This window comes from Ruditapes philippinarum, unplaced genomic scaffold (genome assembly GCF_026571515.1).
Source record: "Ruditapes philippinarum isolate M1 unplaced genomic scaffold, ASM2657151v2 ctg381_1_1_1_1, whole genome shotgun sequence".
NCBI classification, from domain to species: Eukaryota; Metazoa; Mollusca; class Bivalvia; order Venerida; family Veneridae; genus Ruditapes; species Ruditapes philippinarum.
The window spans coordinates 503,418-530,208 of NW_026864809.1; the positions used below are offsets into that span (position 1 = coordinate 503,418).

The 26,791-nt window shown below is 32.7% G+C and overlaps 1 protein-coding gene across 2 annotated transcripts in view; it reads right to left on the reverse strand.

Moving 5' to 3' along the window:
* The window catches only part of LOC132726880 (discoidin domain-containing receptor 2-like), a 106,919-nt gene that overhangs the window by 58,579 nt on the left and 21,549 nt on the right, over window positions 1-26,791 (reverse strand). For both annotated transcript variants that reach the window (XM_060712290.1, XM_060712289.1), the window contains exon 2: window positions 4,867-4,972. In XM_060712290.1, the coding sequence (XP_060568273.1) occupies window positions 4,867-4,972 (106 nt within the window). The remainder of the gene's footprint in view (window positions 1-4,866; window positions 4,973-26,791) is intronic.

Genomic DNA, 26,791 nt, shown 5'->3' on the forward strand with positions numbered 1-26,791 from the left:
TTTCAACAAAAATATAATTTGCAATCTTGTAAAATCAGCTGAAAGTTTGCACAGAAGGATAGGGAAGAAGGAGTTCAAACTAGAACTGCCACTATCATGGCGTGAATACCCCCGCATACCACTTTGTCAGAATCAACAGTGGCCATTTAGAGCTCAAGGACAACCTCCCTGCCAAATCTGAGGTTACTAAGCCAGTGCATTGCTTAGTTATGTATTCTACATGCTTCAAATGTCAAAATCAATACATTGCGGACAGGACATTCTTTAGCAATTGAGAAGAAAAGCTTTTTTTTGTCAAGGTCCCTGTGACCTTGACCTTTGACCCAGTGACCTCAAAATCAATAGGGGTCACCTTATAGTCATGATCAACATCCATACCAAATATGAAGACTGTGGGTCAAAGGAATCTTTGGGTGGACAAACTTTCTGAAGTCAAAGTCCCTATGACCTTGACCTTTGATCCAGTGACCTCAAAATCAAAAGGGGTCATCTACTAATCATGACTAACCTCCATGCCAAATATGACGACTGTAGGTCAAAGGAATCTAAAGTTATTGGGCGGACAAGCTTTTTGAAGTCAAGGCCCCTGTGACCTTGACCTTTGACCTGGTGACCTCAAAATCAATAGGGGTCATCCACTAATCATGACTAACCTCCATGCCAAATATGAAGACTGTAGGTCAAAGGAATCTTAAGTTATTGGGCGGACAAGCTTTTTGAAGTCAAGGCCCCTGTGACCTTGACCTTTGACCTGGTGACCTCAAAATTAATAGGGGTCATCTACTAATCATGACTAACCTCCATGCCAAATATGAAGACTAAGGGTCAAAGGAATCTTAAGTTATTGGGCGGACAAGCTTTTTGAAGTCAAGGCCCCTGTGACCTTGACCTTTGACCTGATGACCTCAAAATCAATAGGGGTCATCTACTAATCATGACTAACCTCCATGCCAAATATGAAGACTAAGGGTCAAAGGAATCTTAAGTTATTGGGCGGACAAGCTTTTTGAAGTCAAGGCCCCTGTGACCTTGACCTTTGACCTAGTGACCTCAAAATCAATAGGGATCATCTACTAATCATGACCAACCTCCATGCCAAATATGAAGACTAAGGGTCAAAGGAATCTTAAGTTATTGGGCGGACAAGAAAAAACCGACGGACGGACGGCCGGACGGACGGACAGCCGGACGGACAAGCTGATTCCAGTATACCCCCCTTACAACTTTGTTGTGCGGGGGTATAAAAATGCAGATATGGTAGGGGAAGGACAGAAAAAGAAAAAAAGAGAAAATAGAATTAACTAGAAATGTATCTATAGGACATCAATCAAATCAAAGAATGCTCCTAATTTTTATATATTTGTTTGGTCTACAACTATAAATGGTTTCTCTCCATGCATTATTCCAACCCTTCCAAAACTGGCTACATCAAGCTACCACAAACATCTTTGCCAGGATTTAAACATAGTCAGCAGCAGTTTAGTGGCATTTAGTCAGGTATTAATGTAGCAACCTGAATCAATCAGCCAGTTGTTGGTGGAACAAAGTTTGACCTCTTTCATCAAAAGGGTTACATTAGGGAGAGAAATTAATCTAAGTAAAAAAGGGGGATATAATATTACTACTATATTTTAGAATGATCTAACCTTTGTGATATGACTTTGATAATGAAGAAATCAAGTTTCAAATGAATAGATTTGATAATGTTAACAGAATAACTTTACTTAATAATTTCAAAACTTTTGATCACCATTTCCATAAATAAATCACTGGTCTATATGCTATTGAACTGAATACTTTCCATTCTTTCATGTAACAAATCTGCTGTCTCACTGAAATAGCCATGATCGGCAATTACCCAGGATTATGTGAATGTGTCCCCTGCATTTATCTTTTGCTGCTATTGTTATTAATAGCATGAAACTATATTTTGGTGGACTAACTCCTGGCTTACTACAGTATTGATTGATTCACAGTTCAATAACATAGCAGACAATCAGGCGCCAGTTATGCCTCTGTGGTACAGCAGAAGAATACTGTGTCCAAATTTACAGCAGTCTTTTTCTTGGACAAGATTTCCCCAATTTAAAAGAATGGAGAAAAAGGAACATTGTGGACGCAAATCTATAAATAATTGTTACCAAACAAAAGCTCACTAATATGTGCAGGATTCCCATGGGACTTGGAAGTAATTTTCAGATGATTTGCAATCTGCCTTAAAACAATCAATTGTCTGTTACAGAAATGTTAATTTGTTTCCAAATATTAGAATGTCTATTTTCACAGTTCAAGAGAACAAGCTAGAATTATTCTGAGTTATCCCTAGCTTGTTAGTTATGACTACTTTCACTGATTAAATTATACAACTTTTAAAACATTGAATACATCTAATAAAACATGGAAGCATGAATGTTAAGGTTGAGAAATTAATGTGATGTCTTACAGGACAATTTCTTCAACTGAGATGTTTGTAATAATATTATAAACACCAGTTGATTTTTTACACAGAAATTAAAATGAAAATTTTTCTTTTAAACAAAATGCAATGTGGGCTTTTTTTAAAAAAAAAATAAAGAAGAAAAAACCAAGAATTAGCCATCTGATTTATCAGGAAGCAGCTAGCATTTTTTAAGACTTTGGGGGGGAAAAACATCATCTTATTATCAATTAAACATGAAATCAAAGTGGTGTACAAACTTTACCATTTATGCAGATTTTACATGAAATCATGAGCAAGATATATCCCGAGTCACTTTGCCATAATACCTGTCTATTAAAGTAAAATAATTATAATTCTATAAATAATAACACTGCTTGCTGTGACACACTGATTAAAATAACAAAACATGACTGATGTCCAGATATGGACTAGACATGACCATTAATGCACTTTCATATTCAAGTATGACCTTGACCATTGGGGTGCTGAATTGCTTCTTGTCCATTTACATGTTGTCATCATAAAGCGACATATTTATACAGAAATATTTCCAGGCAATCCATGAAAACTATGCATTAAACACAACCATATATACACAATCATAGTATGACTGGACATACAAGGCTATGAGTGACATTAACTTTTAAACTAGAGACCTGATTCTTGAGCCCAGCATGTCAAACATATTTATGCCTTGCTATTTAAATATCCATTCTGAATTAGAATTGTAGACCAGTTGCAATCATCAATGCACTTTTATCAAAGCTTCATATCATGACTTTGATGTGCAAGAAATACTTTGACCTTTAAGCTAGAGTCTTCTGAGCAACATATTATCATCATGTCAAACATATTTATGTCAAGTTATTTTAAAATCTGTTCATGAATGACAGAATTGTTGAGAGGACAGTCAACCATCAATGCAGCAGTTTTAGGGAAAAGACCTTTCCAAGCATGATGGTAACCTTGGCATTGACCCAAGTGACATCAAAACTTAAAGCATCCAAGGTATAAACCTACTAAGTATGGAAGATATTGATGGAGAAATAATTGCTAGTTAGAAACTGTAGGAATGCCTGCTGAAACTGTAAAAAAAATCAGGATGCATAAATGCAGATATTTTATGACATTATAACTTAAAAAAATACATATATTAATGATGTAAATCAGGATGCATAAATGCAGATATTTTATGACATTATAACTCACATCATTAATTAAACAAAATGTAACCACCTATAGTAGATATTCAAAACTGTTGTTACTGACACATGATAGCAATCACAGATCAATTTATGATTGTTTCCAATTTTAAACCATCTATTTATTCAATATGACAGAAAATGACAAATTAAATGAAAAAAATTGAGATATTGTCCCAGTTTTTCTATGACATCAAAAGAAGGAATTGTGGAAAAATGAGACCAAATCAATAATCATCTACTCTTATCCATTCTCTCCTTTCTACCTTTTTTATGATGATTAATTATTGATTCATAAATAGAACAATAGTTAAATATAGTGAATATTACAGCCAATCAAGAGAAATGTTCAATGTTAGAGATGGTGAAATGCTGTCAAAGCCAAAATTCTGATCAGTTATAAGAGAAGAGAGCATTCAGACATATGTAAAGATTTTAGGATATTTCTGGAATTTGTCCCCTTATGAGAATAATACAGAATTAAAGTTTTAAATGACAAACATAATTTCAAAATTAAGTTGGAGTGAACCTTTAATTAATTTAATTTCCATAACAACAACCTATCAAAGTATACTGTATCAAAAGTGTCATTGTATTTCAAGATTTTCTCATTAATATTTCAGTTTGTTGAAAAGGCTGATAAGGTTTTACAATTTCATCCCTCCATAAACTGTTACATAGAATAAAATAAAAACATGGAACTATCCAAAATAAAAATCCCAGTAGAAAATTATAGAGATAAGAAATTGCAGAATAATTTACAGTGAAGGAAAATCATCCCACATCCATTCCACTATGTCTAGACCTGCCAGCAATTACTGGCCAAAACAAACCTTCATATGCATACAGAAATGCACTATATTGATAGTATGGAAAAAACATTATTATAATAAATGTTCTTAGCATAATTATATCATTACAAATTCTATTTATTGATGAACGCTCATGTAAAACTACACACATCTCCAAAAAAACAAGCTATTATGGAAACCTGTGAGTTTTGCAGGCTCCATTTTTTTCTACCATTTTCTAACATCTTAATTCTGTTTGGGTTTTGATCCCTAACAGGGATAAAATCTCCTCTTGGTTTAGTTTCAACTTACATGCTGATGTAAAAATCAAGGTATGATAATTAAGCATCTTTATGAGTCTAAAATTATATTCCATTTTAAATAATTTCTCCAAATTAACTGCTCTGAAATATATAACAAATATATACATTACCTTCCATTTTTTGGCCCTACACTGTCATCATTGAAGGAGGAACTTGCTGTAATAGCTTCATCTGGTATGGAGCCAGACTGCATACCAAGCGAATTTCGACATTGTGCTAAAAATAGAAAAAATATACTATAATTAGAATAAAAATAATGTGAAAATTCTTTGGTACACAGGTAAAACCCATTAATTTTAAGGTCTGTTAATGTATATTTCTTCTTATGAGTGGATTTTTATTAATATGAAGGTCTTAATATGATATACAATATAACAAACAACTTCACTGAATTGATATCCCCAACCATACAAAACTGATATGCCCAACCATACTGAATAGATATCCCCCACCATACTGAATAGATAACCCCCATCATACTGAATAGTTATCACTAACCATACTGAATAGATATCTCCCACCATAACTGAATAGTTATTCCCCACCATACTGAATAGATATCCCCCACTATACTGAATAGATACCCCCTACCATACTGAATAGTTATCCCCCACCATACTGAATAGTTATCCCCCACCATACTGAATAGTTATTCCCCACCATACTGAATAGTTATCCCCAACCATACAAAACTGATATTCCTAACCATACTGAATAGTTATCCCCCACCATACTGAATAAATATCCCCCACCATACTGAATAGTTATCCCCATCATACTGAATAGTTATCCCCCACCATACTGAATAGTTATCCCCACCATACTGAATAGTTATCTCCCATCATACTGAATAGTTATCCCCTACCATACTGAATAGTTATCTCAAACCATACTGAATAGATATCCCCCATCATACTGAATAGTTGTCCCCCACTATACTGAATAGTTATCCCCAACCATACAAAACTGATATTCCCAACCATACTGAATAGAAATCCCAAACCATACTGAATAGTTATCTCCCACCATACTGCATAGTTATCCCCTACCATACTGAATAGTTATCCCCCACCATACTGAATAGTTATCCCCACCATACTGAATAGTTATCTCCCACCATACTGAATAGTTATCCCCCACCATACTGAATAGTTATCCCCCACCATACTGAATAGTTATCTCCCACCATACTGAATAGTTATCCCCCACCATACTGAATAGTTATCTCCCACCATACTAAATAGTTATCTCCCACCGTACTGAACAGTTATCCCCACCATACTAAATAGATATCCCCCACCATACTGAATAGTTAACCCCAGTACTGAAGAGTTATCTCCCACCATACTAAATAGTTATCTCCCACCATACTAAATAGATATCCCCCACCATACTGAATAGTTATCCCCAGTTCTGAAGAGTTATCTCCCACCATACTAAATAGTTATCTCCCACCATACTAAATAGTTATCCCCCACCATACTGAATAGTTATCTCCCACCATACTGAATAGTTATCTCCCACCATACTAAATAGTTATCTCCCACCATACTGAACAGTTATCCCCACCATACTTTAATAGATATCCCCACCATACTGAATAGTTATCCCCATACTGAAGAGTTTTCCCCCACCATACTGAATAGTTATCCCCAACAATTCTGAAAAGTTATCCCCACCATACTAAATAGATATCCTCCACCATACTGAATAGTTATCCCCCATACTGATGAGTTATCTCCAACAATACTGAAAAGTTATCCCCCACCATACTAAATAGATATCCCCCACCATACTGAATAGTTATCTCCCACCATACTGAAGAGTTATCCCCACCCTACTGATCTCCAAAAGTTGATTTATCACTAACATCATTCTGTATAACAGGACTGGTGTTTCTAGTTTGTCAAAATTTCACCTTTTAAATAATTTATATTGTGAATTAAATAAACATTTACAATATGGTATTAAAATCTCTTCTTTTTGGGCCTCTTTCCTTTGGTTTTAAGACTTTTATAATTGAAAGTTAAATTTCCAGATATTGAGCAATTGTCCAAAGATGGATTAAAGCTTGTTACAAAGCAATTGATGGTAAGGGTGACAAATGACAAGTGATTATCACATAGTGTTAAATGTTTAAGTACATGGATAAAAAGGTCATATCTTTCATAAATAAAGTCATATTCTAAACTTTAGTGTGGATGCATAACATAATAACACAGAACAATTTCAATGACATTGCACTTATTCATTTTGAAAAAAAAAAAACCTTTAAATGAGAGAATTAGATCTAGATACACAAAAAAACACATGCACAATCTAACACTAACCATTCAATGTGGAGACTACAATATGCCAAGTCAGAGTTGTAATTTTAACATATTATTTTAACTACTCCACTTCCTTTACTAAACCAGTACAAGATTTAATGTATAGCGAAGCATAGTCATCATCCAAACCCTTGCTTCCTGTACTATTAGGCATACAGCTCTCAGATTCTAGTTAAAGTTCTGCTTCAGTTTTTTATTATATCAAAGCTAGGCCCTCTAAATTTCATGTCTCTTTCATAAACTAGTGTAACTGTTCAAAGTTACTACAACATCAATAATTCATACAGCATTATCTGCACGTAAGTCATTATTATCATCCACTGCAATTTTCTCATAATGTTCCTCTAATGGAGTTTACATTACACTAAGTCAATAAATCAAATATGTACAGAAACTCATGCCTGCACCAGTTTGCCTAAACATCCTGCCCTCTATCATGCCATTGGAGCCATTCCAATTTCCATATTGTCCAATTATGGGATAAATACATTAATAGCAGAATAAGGCAATATTATTTATCATTTTCTCTTGTCTGATGTGGTATAGAGATAATTCTGAAAATTATCAGGGAATCAATGCATTGGTAATGAACAAAAATTGCATCAAGCTGTTTGAAGATGACACCTAATACCCATCAATATATGAAATCAATATCAATTTAATTTGATATAAATGTAACTTGTTTTTCTTTCCTTCTTCTGCAACTTTCTACTATCATGTTTGTAAGATTGCTTTTCTTCTAATCAAGGTGCAAAACAAGTATACATCTGAAATTAATCAAAATAGGTTAACAGTTTCCCATCTCTATTCTCTTTCATATATCATAAGACTGATAAAACTAACAACTTAGAACTGTGACAAAAACATTGTCCAAGTTTGGTATTTTTTGCAGATTCCTAAGAAAAATGATGACATGATTGCAGTTCATAGTGAGAATGGTATTGGTACCAAGCAATCATTGATTTCAAAGCCATAGCTGTTCATAGGACAAGAAAACCACACACAAATGTGACAAGATTTCAGTGAATCCCAAACATGTTAGAAGAAATGTAAGAATGTCAGTAAAAACACATCTCAGTCACCTAAACCATGCATATTTGATGTAGCAAATGACATATTACTACCAGTCCATTAGACATTGACAAATAGACTGTATCTCTGAATTACACTTAAAAGATGCATACCGCAACAGTTATAAATGAGCATCAGTCAAAATGTCACACAAAAAAAGACAATGGATGCCGAAAATCACTAAAGCTCAAAGGAACTGAATACTTTACCAATTGATATATGTCTCTAATTGCAGTAAAGAAAAATAAAAGAAACACAAAAGAAATCAAAATGGTGTACCAACTGTGGCTTAATTTATAGATACTTTTCACATCACTTTACTATTCAGCAATTATACAATAAGGAGAAGTTTACATCAACTCTTTATATCAGTCAAAATGATGTTATATGCATCAAATTAAAGTCAATAAAAGATTTAAAAGATTACTGAACAGAAATTAAACAGTTCTATTTTGATGGAAACTTAAATTGGGTAAATATCAATGTCCACTACAAAGAAGAATCAGAGAATTTCAAGATTTAACAAATCTTGAGTTTCTTTCATAAAATAGTAACAATTGAGGTGTAGCAGTCCAAAAGGACCTTTCCAAAATTCCAAGCTGCGATCATGATATTTAATGGAACAACAACAATGCATTCAATCTAGAGCCAACATTTGTCTAACACAATCTAGAGCCACTATATGTCTAACACAATCTAGAGCCAATATATGTCTAACACAATCTAAGAGCCAATATATGTCTAACACAATCTAGAGCCAATATATGTCTAACACAATCTAAGAGCCAATATATGTCTAACACAATCTAGAGCCAATATATGTCTAACACAATCTAGAGCCAATATATGTCTAACACAATCTTAGAAGCCAATATATGTCTCCAAGAACACAATCTAGAGCCAATATATGAAATTTAATGGAACAACAATGAATTAAATCTAGAGCCAATATATGTCTAACACAATCTAGAGCCAATATATGTCTAACACAATCTAGAGCCAATATATGTCTAACACAATCTAGAGCCAATATATGTCTAACACAATCTAGAGCCAATATATGTCTAACACAATCTAGAGCCAATATATGTCTAACACAATCTAAGAGCCAATATATGTCTAACACAATCTAGAGCCAATATAATATTGTCTAACACAATCTAGAGCCAATATATGTCTAACACAATCTCGAGCCAATATATGTCTGACACACATAAAGGCTGCTCTCTTTTTTTCCATGTTATATTTATATATTACATTACAGCTATGATATTAAATTAATCCATTAAGTATTCATTCTACAGTACCTGATATTGATAGCCCAAGACTGCCGCCGCTATCAGAGCAATACCTAAATAGTCATGGCCTATAAATTTCTTAAAAGTACTACCAGTAAGTGTTCCCGGCATACACTGTCAATAATATCTATAGTACATACTTATTCATTATTCATATAATCTACCAAGTACCATTTCTTAACAGATTCTTCTGTCAGAATGAATAAGTTGCCTACAAAACAGCAAAGTGGGTCAAATAACATATAAGTGGGTTCCACACAACTAAATCTTAATTCAGTCAATATATTTAACACCTGGAGTATTGTCAGTATAAAGCCTCATTAATTAAACACAAGGAAAAAGTAATTTGAAAATTATCATACATGTATATAATAAGTTAAGTCAAATGTATACAATTTGATACACTAAATGTTATTTTAATAGATACAACTTAGCTAAAACAATGTTATGTCAGAAAAAATTCTGTCCATGGACAGCACACTTATCATGATATATAGACATATGGGAAGGTAGCCTTTGATAATACTAAAATCAACAGATTTTAACAGAAAACTTAACTTAGACACTTTGTCAATGATAAAAAATAAACATAAAATTTGACCAAGAAGTCTGAAGAGAGAATCTTGGGCTGTTTTTTTTTCTTTCTTTGTTTAAGGTCAAAATAATACAATAGGTCAGTTTTGTCATATAAATTTGTAATTATGTTCTTTTGTCTACTTATAAATCAAATCTATAAATAAATATAAAAACATATGACAGTAAAAGCAAGTTTTTAAAAATTTGACCTTGATGGTGACCTTGATACTGTATACTGACTCTGAGGTCTGTGAAAGATTCTGAAATTCTGAGAAATGGGTGTTAACAAGTAGATTGTCAGTGAACGACATCATACCATGCAGACATCAAGGTCATATCACAATTATATCTCCGCTCTTCTTCTTCGTAAAAGCAAATTCAGCGTAAAATGGCTAAAAATTCAAAGCAGCTTAACATAATTATAAATCATAATATCATCTAGATAATTCTTTTCTGATTAAAAGATATGAATCTACACTATAACTGACCATTCCAGTACAAAATACATGCTTCAATTCACCACTTTCAGATTGTATCTGGCTCATAACTGACCACTCTGAACAAAGGTTTAAACTAATGACCCATCTGGACAAGACAGAATGTTTGTTAGATATCCATCACAACCACAAAACCATCAGTATTCACATAAAGACAGACAAATTTTAGATACTATAAATGATCATAAATATTCAAATCATTGGCATCATATCCAGACCTTTAATTCTTTTCTCTCCTTTTTCCAAATGATGTGAAATTTGGAGGTAGCTCATAACATACATAAAATCCCTCCTTTCTTTCACTATCCCAATGCTCTCTCTCCCTCTCTCAAATTTCTTATTGTAAATACAAACTGTTTTATGGACCATTTCTTATTTTTTAATAGAGCTGCTCTTAAATAAATAAAAATATTTACTATTTAATTCTGAAAGAAAAATGTTAAGAACAACAAAACAAAGAAAAGAAAAACCAAATAATTTCAAGTCTGACAGTTTCTGACAATGATCTTTCCAAATGATTAAACATTATTTATGCTTGAGTAGCAAAATATCCACTGAAATAAAATGAAGTGACCCCAGGGTGTGAAAACTTACACTATTTCTATGTAATAACCAATTCTATTACTGACCTTGGTGACATAAATGTATAGCCATGGGGAAACTCAAACAATGTAATGACAAGAATCAGATGATTACCTATGATTTATGGTAATTAGAATACAACCAGGTAGAGCCTCTGTCAATTTCTATGAAAACAATTCATTTTCCCTGCTGGGGCTTTATTTTCAGTCCCTGGACAAGTAACAAGTTAACCAATTGATAACTAATGGTGACTGGGTCCACTAATGTGTGTGTACTTCCTATTACAATTACCGATAATATAAAATATGAGAGATACCATCATTAACAACTATAAAATTATTTGAAATTCTACCCAAATCAATTAATCAAACATCATAGTACAATTATACTGAAGGAAATCAAATCCTGTAATCTGATTGGTCAATATATGACAAGCTTATCACCTGTACTGGTGTCACATGTTTCCAACATTATTTTGTCATAAAATTTTTCATTTTCTCTAATTTAAACACCCAGCACAATCGAAAGGATGATTGTTTGACTCATAGAAATGTAATAAAAATTTAATGGTAACAGGACTTTGTTCATCTGTTTTTGTTGCAGATAAATTTTGTTAGCTTTCAAGCTATTTATAATAACCTAGTCTTTTGTCCTCAACACCTTTTGAACAGTTTATCACATTTTTTAGCAAAGATTTTTTTAATTACCCTTATCAAGAATATATTATCTTGCGGTTTTCCAAAGGTTATGTAGGACATGACTGCAACTTTTAAAAAATTACATTGTTTGAAGTTTCACCTTAGACTGGTAACCTCCCCATTTGTGACCTCCTGAGAGCCAGTCTGTCTGACATAAGTGTTAAACCAGTCCACCTCAGGCGCGACACCACCATTATAACTTTAATCACTGACATTATTAAGGCAAACCTCTCACTGTGTATTTGTACAATAAATTCAACATCTCAACATTTTAATACTGCAGCCATTGACAATTAAGATAATTCTTACAATAAAATGTCCTGAATTTCATCAATCAGCTAAAAAAAGTTTCATTATGGTACTTTTTCGTCTGCCAAATTTTAACATAAACCAATCAAGAAAGCAGTAAAAAGTCAACAAGGACCACACAAACATATTTCAGCTATAAGAAACAATGCATTTGTTCAGCCCTTGGAATAAATAACATCAAGATGAAAAAATTTTGTAAGGAATATTATATATATAACACTCATATTAACCTGCAAAAGTGTAATTCTAAGAATTCTAACAGTTTGCCTGCTTGCAGTGACTGAATCTACCCATGCAGCCAGTGCAAACCAAAGTCAGTTGACATTTCAATGCCATCAGATCATGGTTTGCACTGTTCATTATTCAGTCAGTGCTTATTTTAAAAGTTTTGCCAAAAAAGATAAATTATTTTTGCTGAGATTGAAAGGTGGACAAGTCCATTTAAGATGTTTAGCATGGTAAAAGTAAAATCATAACATAAATGACGAGAAGCATGCTTCTGAAGTAATCAATGAGATTAAAAATATGACACATTAATAACTTCCTGTCCATTAATGTATAAACAAAAAATTTGAATGTGACATGCAATCAAGCAGTTATGGTATACATATAGTATTAACAATAAACTTCGTCTCACATACATTTTACTTTCCAAATTCATATAGTAAAACTAAGAAGGAAATGTGGCCTGGTCTATCTATAGATTGCATGGATAGCCAGTGACACATATAAACAAGTTATTATCATCATTATAATATTGACAGAGTGCATAATGACAAATATGTAAAATGAAGCTGTCCTTGGACAACTAACTCATTAGATAAAATCAAGGGTTCTTCTATTGATGACATAAGAGGATTATATAAAGCTGATTGTATCTATGAAGAGTACTTGAGACTTGTTTGCCCAGTATATGACAATGTTTGTCACAATGACACCAATATTTACAAATGTAATCATAATATTCAAGTAGTCTGTTTACTGATATGATAATGACAATGTTCAGGTAACGATAGCTAAAAGTCGTAAATGTGAACAATTCAAAAATGCTTCAAATACTATAACACATATTGTAATGTTAGGTCAAGTGCAATGTCATGCTAAACTTGACTATCCTATTTTTCTACTTTTTTATTGTTTGTTTGATGTTAATATTCAGAGTCTGTTCATATTTTAATATTGCTTTTATTTTAGTATTAATCATGAAAGAATGGTTACAGGTAACTTTAAATACTGACATTGGATGAGCTTTCAGTTTGTTAACATGAACAATAAATAATAAGCTAGAATTATACATTTTTAAAACAATGTGCACTATAAAATCATATCACATTAATATAACATTTAAGAAACATTAGTCACATTAATATAACATTTAAGAAACATTAGGAGTTATATTATTATGATATAAAATCAGAATTTACACAGAATATTTTCTACATTAGCTGTCTTAAAAGAAATCTACTTGGAACCCTATTCTTTTTAAGAATAGTCAACTGCGGGTAACCTTATAGCTTTTTGTTGAGATATTCTGAGTATTCATGTAAAAATTAAAGTTATTCAGTCAGTACATTAATGGTCAATATTTGCTAGCATTTAAAGTATTTCCCTATCTGTATTGGAGATAAAATCCTCTTAAGAGGTCAGATACATTTCAGTGAAGTTTTCATGCACAATATAAAAATGCCTTCTTTGTCAGTTGACAAAATGCCCATTAAAATTAAACCCCTTTTAAAAAAAACATTGTTTTCTTTCCCCCCCCAAAAACTGTGGGAGGGGAACAGTTTGTCAGGTCGTTTTGGGGCCTTTTTTGAAAAGTTGTAATCTGTGAAACAGGGGAAAACTGTAAAAAGCCCGGGGCCCCAAAAATTTCCTTTTTTTTACTATCCCCGGTTTTTTCCCCAATCCCCCGCCCCCCCCCTTTTTTTTGGGTTTTTTCTGAAAATTTTTTTTCCCTAAAAAGTAAATTTCCAAATTCCCCTGTCAACATTTTTGTAAAAGAGGAAACCCGTCCCCAGGAAAATGGGAAAATAATGATGGTTAAACAGCGTAAAATTTTTGCTCGGGCCAGTCAAAAATGTTTACTCTTTAAAAGGGGGGTAAATTTTTTGTTTTTTTCTTATCCCAAACCCTTGGGTGGCCAATTTTATAATTAACAAACAACTATTTTCCCAAATTTTTAACAGGTGGGATAGTTTTTTTTCCCTGGTTCCTTCCGTTTCCCTCGATGTTAAAAAAGTAAATTTGACATAACCTTTAACATAATTAAAAATCCCTTAAATTTTGGTAAAGTATTTTCTTATAAAAATTGTAAAATTCTTCCCAATCTCTGTAAAAAAAATTTACCCCTAAAATGAAAATACAGCGGTATTTTGCCATTGATTAAAAAAACATAATTTAAAAAGTTGTTCATTACGTAGTCGTTTCTTTTTTGTATTTCTAACGTATGATACCTTTTTGAGACTTTTAAATAATATCCCCTAAAAAAAGTAAATAAAAAATTTTTTCTTTTGTTAAAAAAATTTTTATAAAATTTGCAAAAAAATCCGAAGAAATAAAAGGGTTACAAGGGGTAATAAAGTAAAAAGTTTGTTTTTTTTTGGGTTTTACGTTGAACATAAAAAGTACGGTCAAAATAATTTGATTTTGCTTTATGGGGGGGAAAAAGGTCCCCTTATGCATTATTTGGGCCAAAGGGGACTGAGGAACCACCGTTCCCAAAAGAGTGGGCTCCCTACATAAAGATCCAAACCGTCGGTTCGAACCCACAGCGGTGGGGGGAGTGGTTTGAAGTCAACCCTTAACCCAACTGGGAAGACCCCCCGTAAAAGTAAAATTTGGGAAAATACCAAAATGAACCGTTAAAAATTTTCTTACGTAAACCTTTTGCAGGGGGCAGCTAAACATGAAAATCAGATGTAATTTTTTTCAAAAACTTCAGTTCCCCCTTCTTGTATCCTAAAATTTTAAACCTCCCCAAAAAAGCCTGCAAAACGTGTGCTTTTAAACAATGTATAGTGTTTAAAAACTTTAAAGCTTAAAAGGGGAACAGGAAAAATAGAAGGACCAGGTTTTTGGAAATGTGCAAAAAAGGTGTGTGGTGTCGATTTTCCCACTTGGCGACGTGCCCTGAGGTATCCACTTTAGTGCAGATTTCCCGTACAGTTGTAGGCTGGGTTTTTTAAAAATTATTTCCCCATTATTTGTAACCCTTTCCAAATGTAAATTTTTTTGGTTTTTTCTTTCATACAATTTTGATTAAGGTTTATTTGCTCCAAAAAAAAATTATGTAACTATCTAGGTACGTTTCAAAATTCTTTGCCAAAATTTGTAAAATCCAAAATCTGCTTTTTTTTCGAATTTTCAAATGAGTTTTTTTTTCAAAATATACTTTTTTTTTTTTTTTTAAAATTTTCTCTTTGCTCTTTGATTTTTAACCCCATATGAAATTTTTCCCAACGTCATAATGCAGTTTTAATTTCCTTCAAAGCGACCTAAAATTTGATGGTTAAAAAAATTCTCTAATTTTTAAAGTAAAAAAAACCAAAACTTCTTATTTTTATATGACTTATTTTTTATTGCTCTTTGGGTCATCAAAAAATTCTATAAATTGAAAATTGATGAAAATTTAAAAAAAAATTCTGTGATAAAATATTAGCAAAAAAATGTGGGGTATAAATTCCCATAGGCAGAAAAAAATGAAGTAGTGCTCCCAAAACTTTCTTTTTTTCCCGCAAAAAAATTTTTTACATTTTCTTATTGATATCTCAATAGGGTTATAATTTCAAAGTTGTTAAAAAATCCCCGTCTAAAGTTCAAATATTTTTTCACCTTTGTAAGTAAACTAAATTTTTTTTAAAAGAAATAATGAAAAGGGTTTTTATATGTCAAATAAAAAACAACCCCCATTTTTTGAGTTACTGTGGTGTCTAATTCATTAAAAATTTTACGATTATACAATAAAAGAAACAACTTTCAATTCTCTTTTTTTTTATTTTCTTATTTTTCACCCTCTCCTTGATATTCTTAATACTGTTGCATTTCCCTTTGATTAAACAAGTTGATTGTGTAAGAATCTTTAATTTATAATTATTAAATTAATAGTATTAGAGGTAAAAATTGACAAGGTTCTTTAATGACTTTAAACAAACTATGCATTTTCCTCAGTCTCTCCTTTTTGAATCTATCTTTTCCTAATTTAACATCTTGGTGTTACCCAGACAGTGCGGAACCCTGTCTTTATTTATATTTCGATAAAGTAATATTATCCCAGTGTGTATAAAGGCGGCCTTCCTGTGTATTCTTACCATGAAATCAGGTATTTAATATGACAATCAAATGTTTATGTCCCATACCAGGATATAAAATTAAGCAATTTTCACAATAAATTTTCATTTTCAGTTATTGGATGGCTCTCACATGATGATAAATATCACTTTATAATGTCACTGTAAGTATGCCTTAATGAGAGTGGCACCATGCCACAGGAAAACAATGTCATTAAGCCTTATTTACTAACAAACATAGATCTTTTCACATGTAAATGATAACTTTGATAAGACAAAACTTAGTACTCTTTAACAATAAAATTTCAATTTCACAAAACCAGCAATGATTCAGTGAAGAGTAAACAGTCTAAACACCAGTATCAAGCAACCATTGTAATAAATACCATCTGAAATGTACCTGTCTTTGTGCAAACCTTACAAACTGGTTGTGGTTTTATATATAAAAGCAAACTGATTAATCAATAATATAAGATGTTTAATCCAGGAAAAACTGTATTGTCACTAAAAATTCGGCTGGGAGCGTCTAGTATGACAAATTTGTGGTCTTCCCTAATTTACATAATCCTGCAACTCATGTGACAACAGTGTTGATATATGTAGCCAGGAAACAGCAAGAACTATAAACAACAACACTGTTGATATATGTAGCCAGGAAACAACAAGAACTATAAACAACAACACTGTTGATATATGTAGCCAGGAAACAACAAGAACCATAAACAACAACACTGTTGATATATGTAGCCAGGAAACAACAAGAACCATAAACAACAACACTGTTGATATATGTAGCCAGGAAACAACAAGAACCATAAACAACAACACTGTTTGATATATGTAGCCAGGAAACAACAAGAACCATAAACAACAACACTGTTGATATATGTAGCCAGGAAACAACAAGAACCATAAACAACAACACTGTTGATATATGTAGCCAGGAAACAACAAGAACCATAAACAACAACACTGTTGATATATGTAGCCAGGAAACAACAAGAACTATAAACAACAACACTGTTGATATATGTAGCCAGGAAACAACAAGAACCATAAACAACAACACTGTTGATATATGTAGCCAGGAAACAACAAGAACCATAAACAACAACACTGTTGATATATGTAGCCAGGAAACAACCAAGAACTATAAACAACAACACTGTTGATATATGTAGCCAGGAAACAACAAGAACTATAAACAACAACACTGTTGATATATGTAGCCAGGAAACAACAAGAACCATAAACAACAACACTGTTGATATATGTAGCCAGGAAACAACAAGAACCATAAACAACAACACTGTTGATATATGTAGCCAGGAAACAACAAGAACCATAAACAACAACACTGTTGATATATGTAGCCAGGAAACAACAAGAACCATAACACAACAGGAAACACAAGTTGATTGATATGTAGCCAGGAAACAACAAGAACCATAAACAACAACACTGTTGATATATGTAGCCAGGAAACAACAAGAACCATAAACAACAACACTGTTGATATATGTAGCCAGGAAACAACAAGAACTATAAACAACAACACTGTTGATATATGTAGCCAGGAAACAACAAGAACTATAAACAACAACACTGTTGATATATGTAGCCAGGAAACAACAAGAACCATAAACAACAACACTGTTGATATATGTAGCCAGGAAACAACCAGAACCATAAACAACAACACTGTTGATATATGTAGCCAGGAAACAGCAAGAACTATAAACAATCATTTGGTTTTACCACATAAATCAACAGAATCTGAATAATAAAATTATTTCAAGTATATAACAGTTCAAAGCAGAATATGTATACATTTACATCTTGGTGACCCCCAATTTATTTTTTCTTTAAATGTTTCAGTGTTATATTAATATTCTTTTTGCTTATATGTCTATTTGTAAGTTTAACTTACACCAATATCAATGCATGCCATATCAACTATTGAGAAATACTGTGAGTTTATAAAATATAGCAGGTAAACGTTATTATGTGACTGTGTAGGTTTGAGAAAACAAACTAATTTAGCCAAGTCATGCAGGCAGACTGTGCCATTCAAGTTGGTTTTCTTACTTGACACCTCTTTATTTTTTAATTTATGCCAAACTATATATGATAACAGAAATTGGATGGGCTATCAAATTACCAATATACTTATCTTTATGATTTATTAAATCATTTATAAAAGGTTATCTGTAAACAAACTTCAGTGACACCATCTCAGTATAGAATGATTAGAGTGTCCAATTTTTATGTTATAAATGAAATACGAGCATTATGAAAATAGCAAATTGGGTCATAAACGATAGAAAAAGCTATAAAAGATAGATTATACACCCTCATTTATCATCATTACATTTTGATGTCAATGAAACTTAACTTACACTAAAATGCCCATGTTAATGTATAAGAATTCTTTGTAGAAAAAAAAAATCACTTTTGCTCACAATTCTTAATTCCACAGTATGGTTAACAAATCTAAAGTTCATTTCTGATATTCTTTTATTTATTTTAAAGGTACATTGATGAACTATATAATTATTACTGTTGTAGGTATTGGTAAAGAAGCACACAAATGTGGAGAAAACCTTATATGTCAAACAAGTACGGACTAAACCTCAAAATTCACACAAACGTTGGACAAAACTCTCACATTACACAAATGTGTACACAACCTTGTACGGACAAAACTCTCACATTACACAAATGTGTACACAACCTTGTACGGACAAAACCTCACATTACACAAATGTGTACACAACCTTGTACGGACAAAACCTCACATTACACAAATGTGTACACAACCTTGTACGGACAAAACCTCACATTACACAAATGTGTACACAACCTTGTACGGACAAAACCTCACATTACACAAATGTGTACACAACCTTGTACGGACAAAACCTCACATCACACAAATGTGTACACAACCTTGTACGGACAAAACCTCACATCACACAAATGTGTACACAACCTTGTACGGACAAAACCTCACATTACACAAATGTGTACACAACCTTGTACGGACAAAACTTCACATCACACAAATGTGTACACAACCTTGTACGGACAAAACCTCACATCACACAAATGTGTACACAACCTTGTACGGACAAAACCTCACATCACATAAATGTGTACAGAACCTTGTACGGACAAAACCTCACATCACACAAATGTGTAAACAACCTAGTACGGACAAAACCTCACATCACACATATGTGTAAACAACCTTGTACGGACAAAACTCTCACATTACACAAATGTGTACACAACCTTGTATGGACAAAACCTCACATCACACAAATGTGTAAACAACCTTGTACGGACAAAACTCTCACATTACACAAATGTGTACACAACCTTGTACGGACAAAACCTCACATCACACAAATGTGTAAACAACCTTGTACGGACAAAACCTCATATCACACAAATGTGTAAACATCCTAGTACGGACAAAACCTCACATCACACAAATATGTAAACAACCTTGTACGGACAAAACTCTCACATTACACAAATATGTACACAACCTTGTACGGACAAAACCTCACATCACACAAATGTGTAAACATCCTAGTACGGACAAAACCTCACATCACACAAATATGTAAACAACCTTGTACGGACAAAACTCTCACATTACACAAATATGTACACAACCTTGTACGGACAAAACCTCACATCACACAAATGTGTAAACAACCATGTACGGACAAAACTCTCACATTACACAAATGTGTACACAACCTTGTACGGACAAAACCTCACATCACATAAATGTGTGCACAACCTTGTACGGACAAAACATCACATCACACAAAGGTGTGCACAACCTTGTACGGACAAAACCTCACATCACATAAATGTGTAAACAACCTTGTACGGACAAAACCTCACATCACATAAATGTGTAAACAACCTTGTACGGACAAAACCTCACGTCACACAAAGGTGTACACAACCTTGTACGGACAAAACCTCACATCACACAAATGTGTAAAGAACCTTGTATGGACAAAACCTCACATCATGCAAATGTGTATACAACCTTGTACGGACAAGACCTCATCACACAAATGTGTACACAACCTTGTACGGACAAAACCTCACATCACACAAATGTGTACACAACCTTGTACGGACAAAACCTCACATCACACAAATGTGTAAACAACCTTGTACGGAAAAAAACCTCAACATCACACAAATGTGTACACAACCTTGTATGGACAAAACTCACATCACACCAAAGGTGTACACAACCTTGTACGGACAAAACCTCACGTCACACAAAGGTGTACACAACCTTGTACGGACAAAACCTCACATCACACAAATGTGTAAAGAACCTTGTATGGACAAAACCTCACATCATGCAAATGTGTATACAACCTTGTACGGACAAAACCTCACATCACACAAATGTGTAAACAACCTTGTACGGACAAAACCTCACTTATGCAAATGTGTATACAACCTTGTACAGACAAGACCTCATCACACAAATGTGTTCACAACCTTGAATATCAAAGTTATAATGGACAAAACCACTTATAAAACCATTTACAAAAGTGTAAATGAGCTCTAATATCACACCTTTTAAAATCACTAATGAATTTTCAGTCTTTGTACAAAAGAAATCATCTTTTGATTCAATCTTATTATATTACACTTGCTTGTCCAAAAAATCCAAAAAATTTAATATTGTACCTCAACCGCCTCATTTTGATTTTTTCAGTCTAAAATCTGTATCAAATCCTTATTGTTTACTTGAAGTAACAAAGTTATGCCAAAAATTGATGATGTGAAATAAAGAGATTATAATACTTTGAGAACAATACTGATTCTATTGGACTTGTACACAGCTGTAATACCTGTATCAGACTCGGCTAGCCCTTGACTCATCAATTGTACTCAAGCCAGTTAGATTGATTACTAATCAAGATATGACCAAAATGTGTAACATCCTTGTAACTAAATTACACAAATGTGTTCATAATTCACATATAACACAAATATGTACAGTATATCACACAAATGTGTATGTCTTACAATTTTATATACACAAAGACAATTACTTATCTTGTCAACCAATTCAAGTACAGGTTTTTTTATTGACCAGCCAAACATACATTTTGGATAAAAGCTGCGTGCCATTTTATAAACATTCAATGTGGTAGGATTATTTGACCTGTGTAAATCAAAATGGCTACCTTGTTTTTAAATTCCAAACCATTATTGTCTCCAATTTCAACCAAACAATCATTTCTATCTGCTACTTGGTCTTTGAGAAATAGCAAAGAATCAATTTTTCTGTCAAACTGTAAAATGGCACATGCCCTATAATTATTGACAATGTAAATATTCAGTGGGACGTTCTGCATGCTCCCTAGGACAAAATGGAGGCATTGTTCTACTTTGTTATATCAAAAAGCTGTTTGTTCACCAAATATTGAAAGTGTGCAAAACTAATTTAAAATAATTCATGATAAAAAAATAAATGGTAATTTCTTCTCTTTTTCTTCTTTTTTTTTCAGTTTAACTCAGGTTCACATTTGTTATTTTTAACTTGATGAAATTTTGTTACTGTCTTTCCACCATTGTATTTCATTCTATGGTGTATTTACTCAGAACATTATATCTATGTTAATTTTAAATGTTCAAATATCTTCAAAAGAATTCTAAAAATTGATTTACCAGGAATTACACAATTTTTGTGAAACAATATAAAACTAGAAATGTGTCATCATGCCACGGATGCCCCCGCATGCAGCCAAAATTTCAAATGTTATAATATTTAGTTCCAAATTTGTTTGCACAAATTATTTTCTTCATTCTAAGTTCAAAGCCCTTAAAACTTTTCAATGTTAACACAAAACCATTTTTATTTACAATGTTCAAGGCACTTGAAAAAATTATTCAGGTCTTAACCATTTTTATACAATGTTCAAGGCACTGAAATTATTCAGTCTTAACCTTTTTAAAAATAGCATATTGCATATTTGTAGCCACATAATGGCTATATACATTTCCATAAAAGTATGAGTGCTGAAACTGAAAGTTTTTCAAAAATTTTTCCCAACATTCAGGAAAAGGATAAGTTTGTCTAAAATCATTGAACCACGACCAAATTCAAACTTAAACTGCTTATTCCTAAGATGTATCTATATTATTTTTTCAAAGTGAAAGGGACATAACTCTGCCAAAAAATCATCGAACCATGACCAAACTCCAACTTGACCTGCGCATTCCTTTGACATATCCATATGTCAATTTTAAGTTGAATATGTAACACTGTTGGGTTGATAATGAACAGAAACTGTAAATTTCATATCATTTTCAAAGTGAAAGGGGCATTACTCTGCCAAAAATAATTGAACCATGACCAGATTCGAACTTGGTCTGCGCATTCCAAAAACATATCCATATGTCAAATTTGAGTTGAATATGTAATATTGTTGGGAGATAATAAACGGAAACTGAAAATTTCATATTATTTTTAAAGTGAAAGGGGCATAAACTCTGCCAAAAATCATCGAACCATGACCAAATTTGAAATTGACCTGCGCATTCCTTTGACGTATCAATATGTCAAATTTGAGTTAAATGTTTAATACTGTTGGGGAGATAATAAATAGAAACTGAAAATTTCATATTATTTTTCAAAGTAAAAGGGGCATAACTCTGCCAAAAATCATCGAACCAAGACCAAATTTGAAACTTGACCTGCGCATTCCTTTGACGTATCGATATGTCAAGTTTGAGCTAAATGTGTTGTACGATTGGGGAGATAATGAACGGAAACTGAAAATTTCATATTATTTTCAAAGTGAAAGGGGCATAACTCTGCCAAAAATCATTGAACCATGACCAAATTTGAACTTTGACCTGCGCATTCCTTTGACGTATCCATATGTCAAGTTTGAGTTGAATGTGTTGTATATTGGGGAGTTAATGAATGGAAACTGAAAATTTCATATTATTTTCAAGTAAAAGGGGCATAACTCTGCCAAAAATCACCGAACCATGACCAAATTTGAACTTGACCTGTATTTTCTCATGACATATCAATATGTCAAGTTTTGAGTTGAATGTGTTGTACAGTTTGGGGAGATAATGAACGGAAACTGAAAATTTCATATTATTTTCAAAGTAAAAGGGGCATAACTCTGCCAAAAATCATCGAACCATGACCAATTTCGAACTTGACCTGTATTTTCTCATGACATATCCATATGTAAAATTTTGAATTGAATGTTTTGAACCGTTTGGGAGATAATGAACGGAAACTGAAAATTTCATATTATTTTCAATGTAAAAGGGGCATAACTCTGCCAAAAATCATCGAACCATGACCAATTTCGAACTTGACCTGTATTTTCTCATGACATATCCATATGTCAAATTTGAGTTCAATATGTGCAAGGGTTATTAAGATAATGAACGGAAACTGATGATGACGGAAGGACGGAATGACGGAATGACGGAACAGGGTAACACTATATGCCCCTGCCATTATATGGCGGGGGCATAAAAATAAATGATCTTTTATTTTGTTATAATAATAATTTTGTAGACAAAAACTTTCCTAGTAGATGTAAGTGACTTATATTTTTGATGGATTTCCATAAGATGCAGTATTTCACCTTATAAGATCTTTTCCCCATGTCATTACTTAATAAGTTTTTAAAGATCCTGAACCCCTGCTAAAATGCAGCACAAATACCAGTAGACAAATTGACCTTTCCTCTTTTAATCATTTAATCGGTGATAGAATATGGTATATACTTTTAATTATATGCTTAAAATTATATCTTTTTTACATTTTCCCATTTTGAAACTCATCATTATAACAACAAAATATTTCAATTCTGCTCAAAGCAAATTCCAAAAAAAATCTAAAAAAAAATTAACACAAATTTTAAAATTAAATTGGCCAGTTATCAATGTAATACATCAAATTTTCTGATAATCTGAAACATTATTGGCATCAGATCTGAACATAGTGGTAATTGGGTTGATTACCTACCAAGTGGATAGTAGACTGTGTATCAAAGTAAAGATTGATTCTGGATCCAGTCCATGATTATTTTATTTAGCCCAGTCTGACATCGTAGAAATTTCTGTACATAATGAGGAATTCCATCCTATTTTTTGCCAAACATTAACTGAAAATGAAAATTACAGACAAACTGCACCCCACCAAATGTTGGCCTTTCCTAAAATTGTGCTCTGCTTTACAGGATGAACCTATGTGACTTTTGGATAATGTAGAAAAATCAAAAGATACCTTCATATCAACTCCACCATCTTTCTGATTTTCCGTCATCTTTTGCAAGGACAAAGCCTGTTACATTCAAGTGTAAGGGAACCAGTGCTATTTTTAGGTCTTTCCTTCACTTTTCCCAAAAAGTCAAATGAATTAGCCACCTTTTCATTAAGTGATTTCATCTCTTAACTTAAACCCAAAATTTTGTCAATATCATTTTGACATTCTTTGAAAGGTTAACAATCAAAAGAATCTACCGGTATTTCACTACTATTTCACAACATTTAAGTTTACAAATCATTATTTCACTATCCAAAAATTATGGTGAATATCCAATATATTTTATCCGACATTATGGAGCCTATCAAGACAAGATTATTCAAACATTCAAGTCTTGTGTTTCAAATAGTTTTATACATAACTTGTAACCAATATTACTCTCATTTGTATTGAAATGTAGGAATTAACAGAAAACATTTCAGCTGTGTCACTACAAAACCAACATAGTGCGTTTGCTACCAGCATGGATCCAGACCAGCCTCACATCCGCGCAGTCTGATCAGGATCCATGCTGTTCGCTTACCAACTCTATTACAAGTAAAGAAACTGATAGCTAACAGCATGGATCCTCAGATCAGACTGCGTGGATGCACAGGCTGGTCTGGATCCATGCTGGCCGCAAACCAATTATGTTGGTTTTGTCATGACGCGGCTCATTTCATTAAAAAAATATATGACATAATTATGATTCTTGGAAATCGACCCTAGAAACTTTTATGTTCACTGTCTACAAAGGGCCATATTTCATCAAACATTCATGCCAAGAGACATGATCTGTCTTAGAAAGTGTCCTCCAATTATTAAACCAAACAAATGTATTAAGTTTCATGTGAAAATTTTCAGAAGTTTTAAAGCACACTTCTGGCATTTGGCATATTTGCCATGCCAATAATGGCCAAATTATCATAAAATAATCACCCATTGAACATTTACAATGTATATATATAATAGTAAACGGATGCTGGATAGTAATTTTGTTCTTAATGCTCAAGGGGAGATTATTTTATGATAATTTGACCATTATTGGCATGGCAAATATGCCTATAAGGCCTGTGTTTTGAAGAAACAGCAAGCAAAACTTTGACCTGGAATTTTTTAAGTTCACTTTTAAGGGCCAAATTTTGGCAAAATCAATGTCAATGGGCCATGGACAGTGGATGATCCTTTTATTGTCATAAAGCTACAAGAAAATATCTATAGGGGTACATGAGATACCATATTGTAAAAGAAGTTGCAAGCGACGTAACATTTTCATCAAAAAGTTATGCTCTTGAAAAAGTTGAGTCTGGTACCCCAAATCCACCAAGGTAAATAGTAGTGGTACTGAATAACACAGTATTATTTTTACTAGGAAAAATATCTGGCAATACTTATACATGTGAGTAGTAAATAACTCTGAATATTTTCATCATTTGAGACAAACTTGCTGACATTAATTCAACTTTTCCAATAATATAACAATTTGCACAAATAATTCTAACTTTGAGTATAATTTCAACATTACTACAAACTTTGTTAATGTTGGCGTTCCTAAACATTTCATTAGGACTTAACATTCGGTTGATTTCAAATCTGATATGTCACGCAAGCTGTACAATAACAAATCCTTTCTTCAGTGACTGGTCAATTTGCTAGTATATTTATGTATGTACAAGCATTTTTACTGATTTTAATTTGTTCAAGCGGATTTCATTTATTCAACAGCCAATTAACAAGTAGATGTTGCCTAACTTTATGAGGGACTTCATTATGACCACTAACAGTATAATATATATACAGGATAATTGTTCGTTTTTCCATTATTTTTTTCTTCTGAATAAATGTTTTTCTCACGATATTGCCATTTAGAAATGCTATATGCTATTTATTTAAATTCAATATAGTTCAGCTACTGTGAAAATTATATTTTATAATTTCATTTTACTATCTACAAAACAGCATGTAATGAAGTGAATTTAAAAGTCTTGAGCTGTTATGTCTACAGGTTTGACTGTTACATCCTTTAGTCTACAGAAATATTTTAAAAATCCATAAT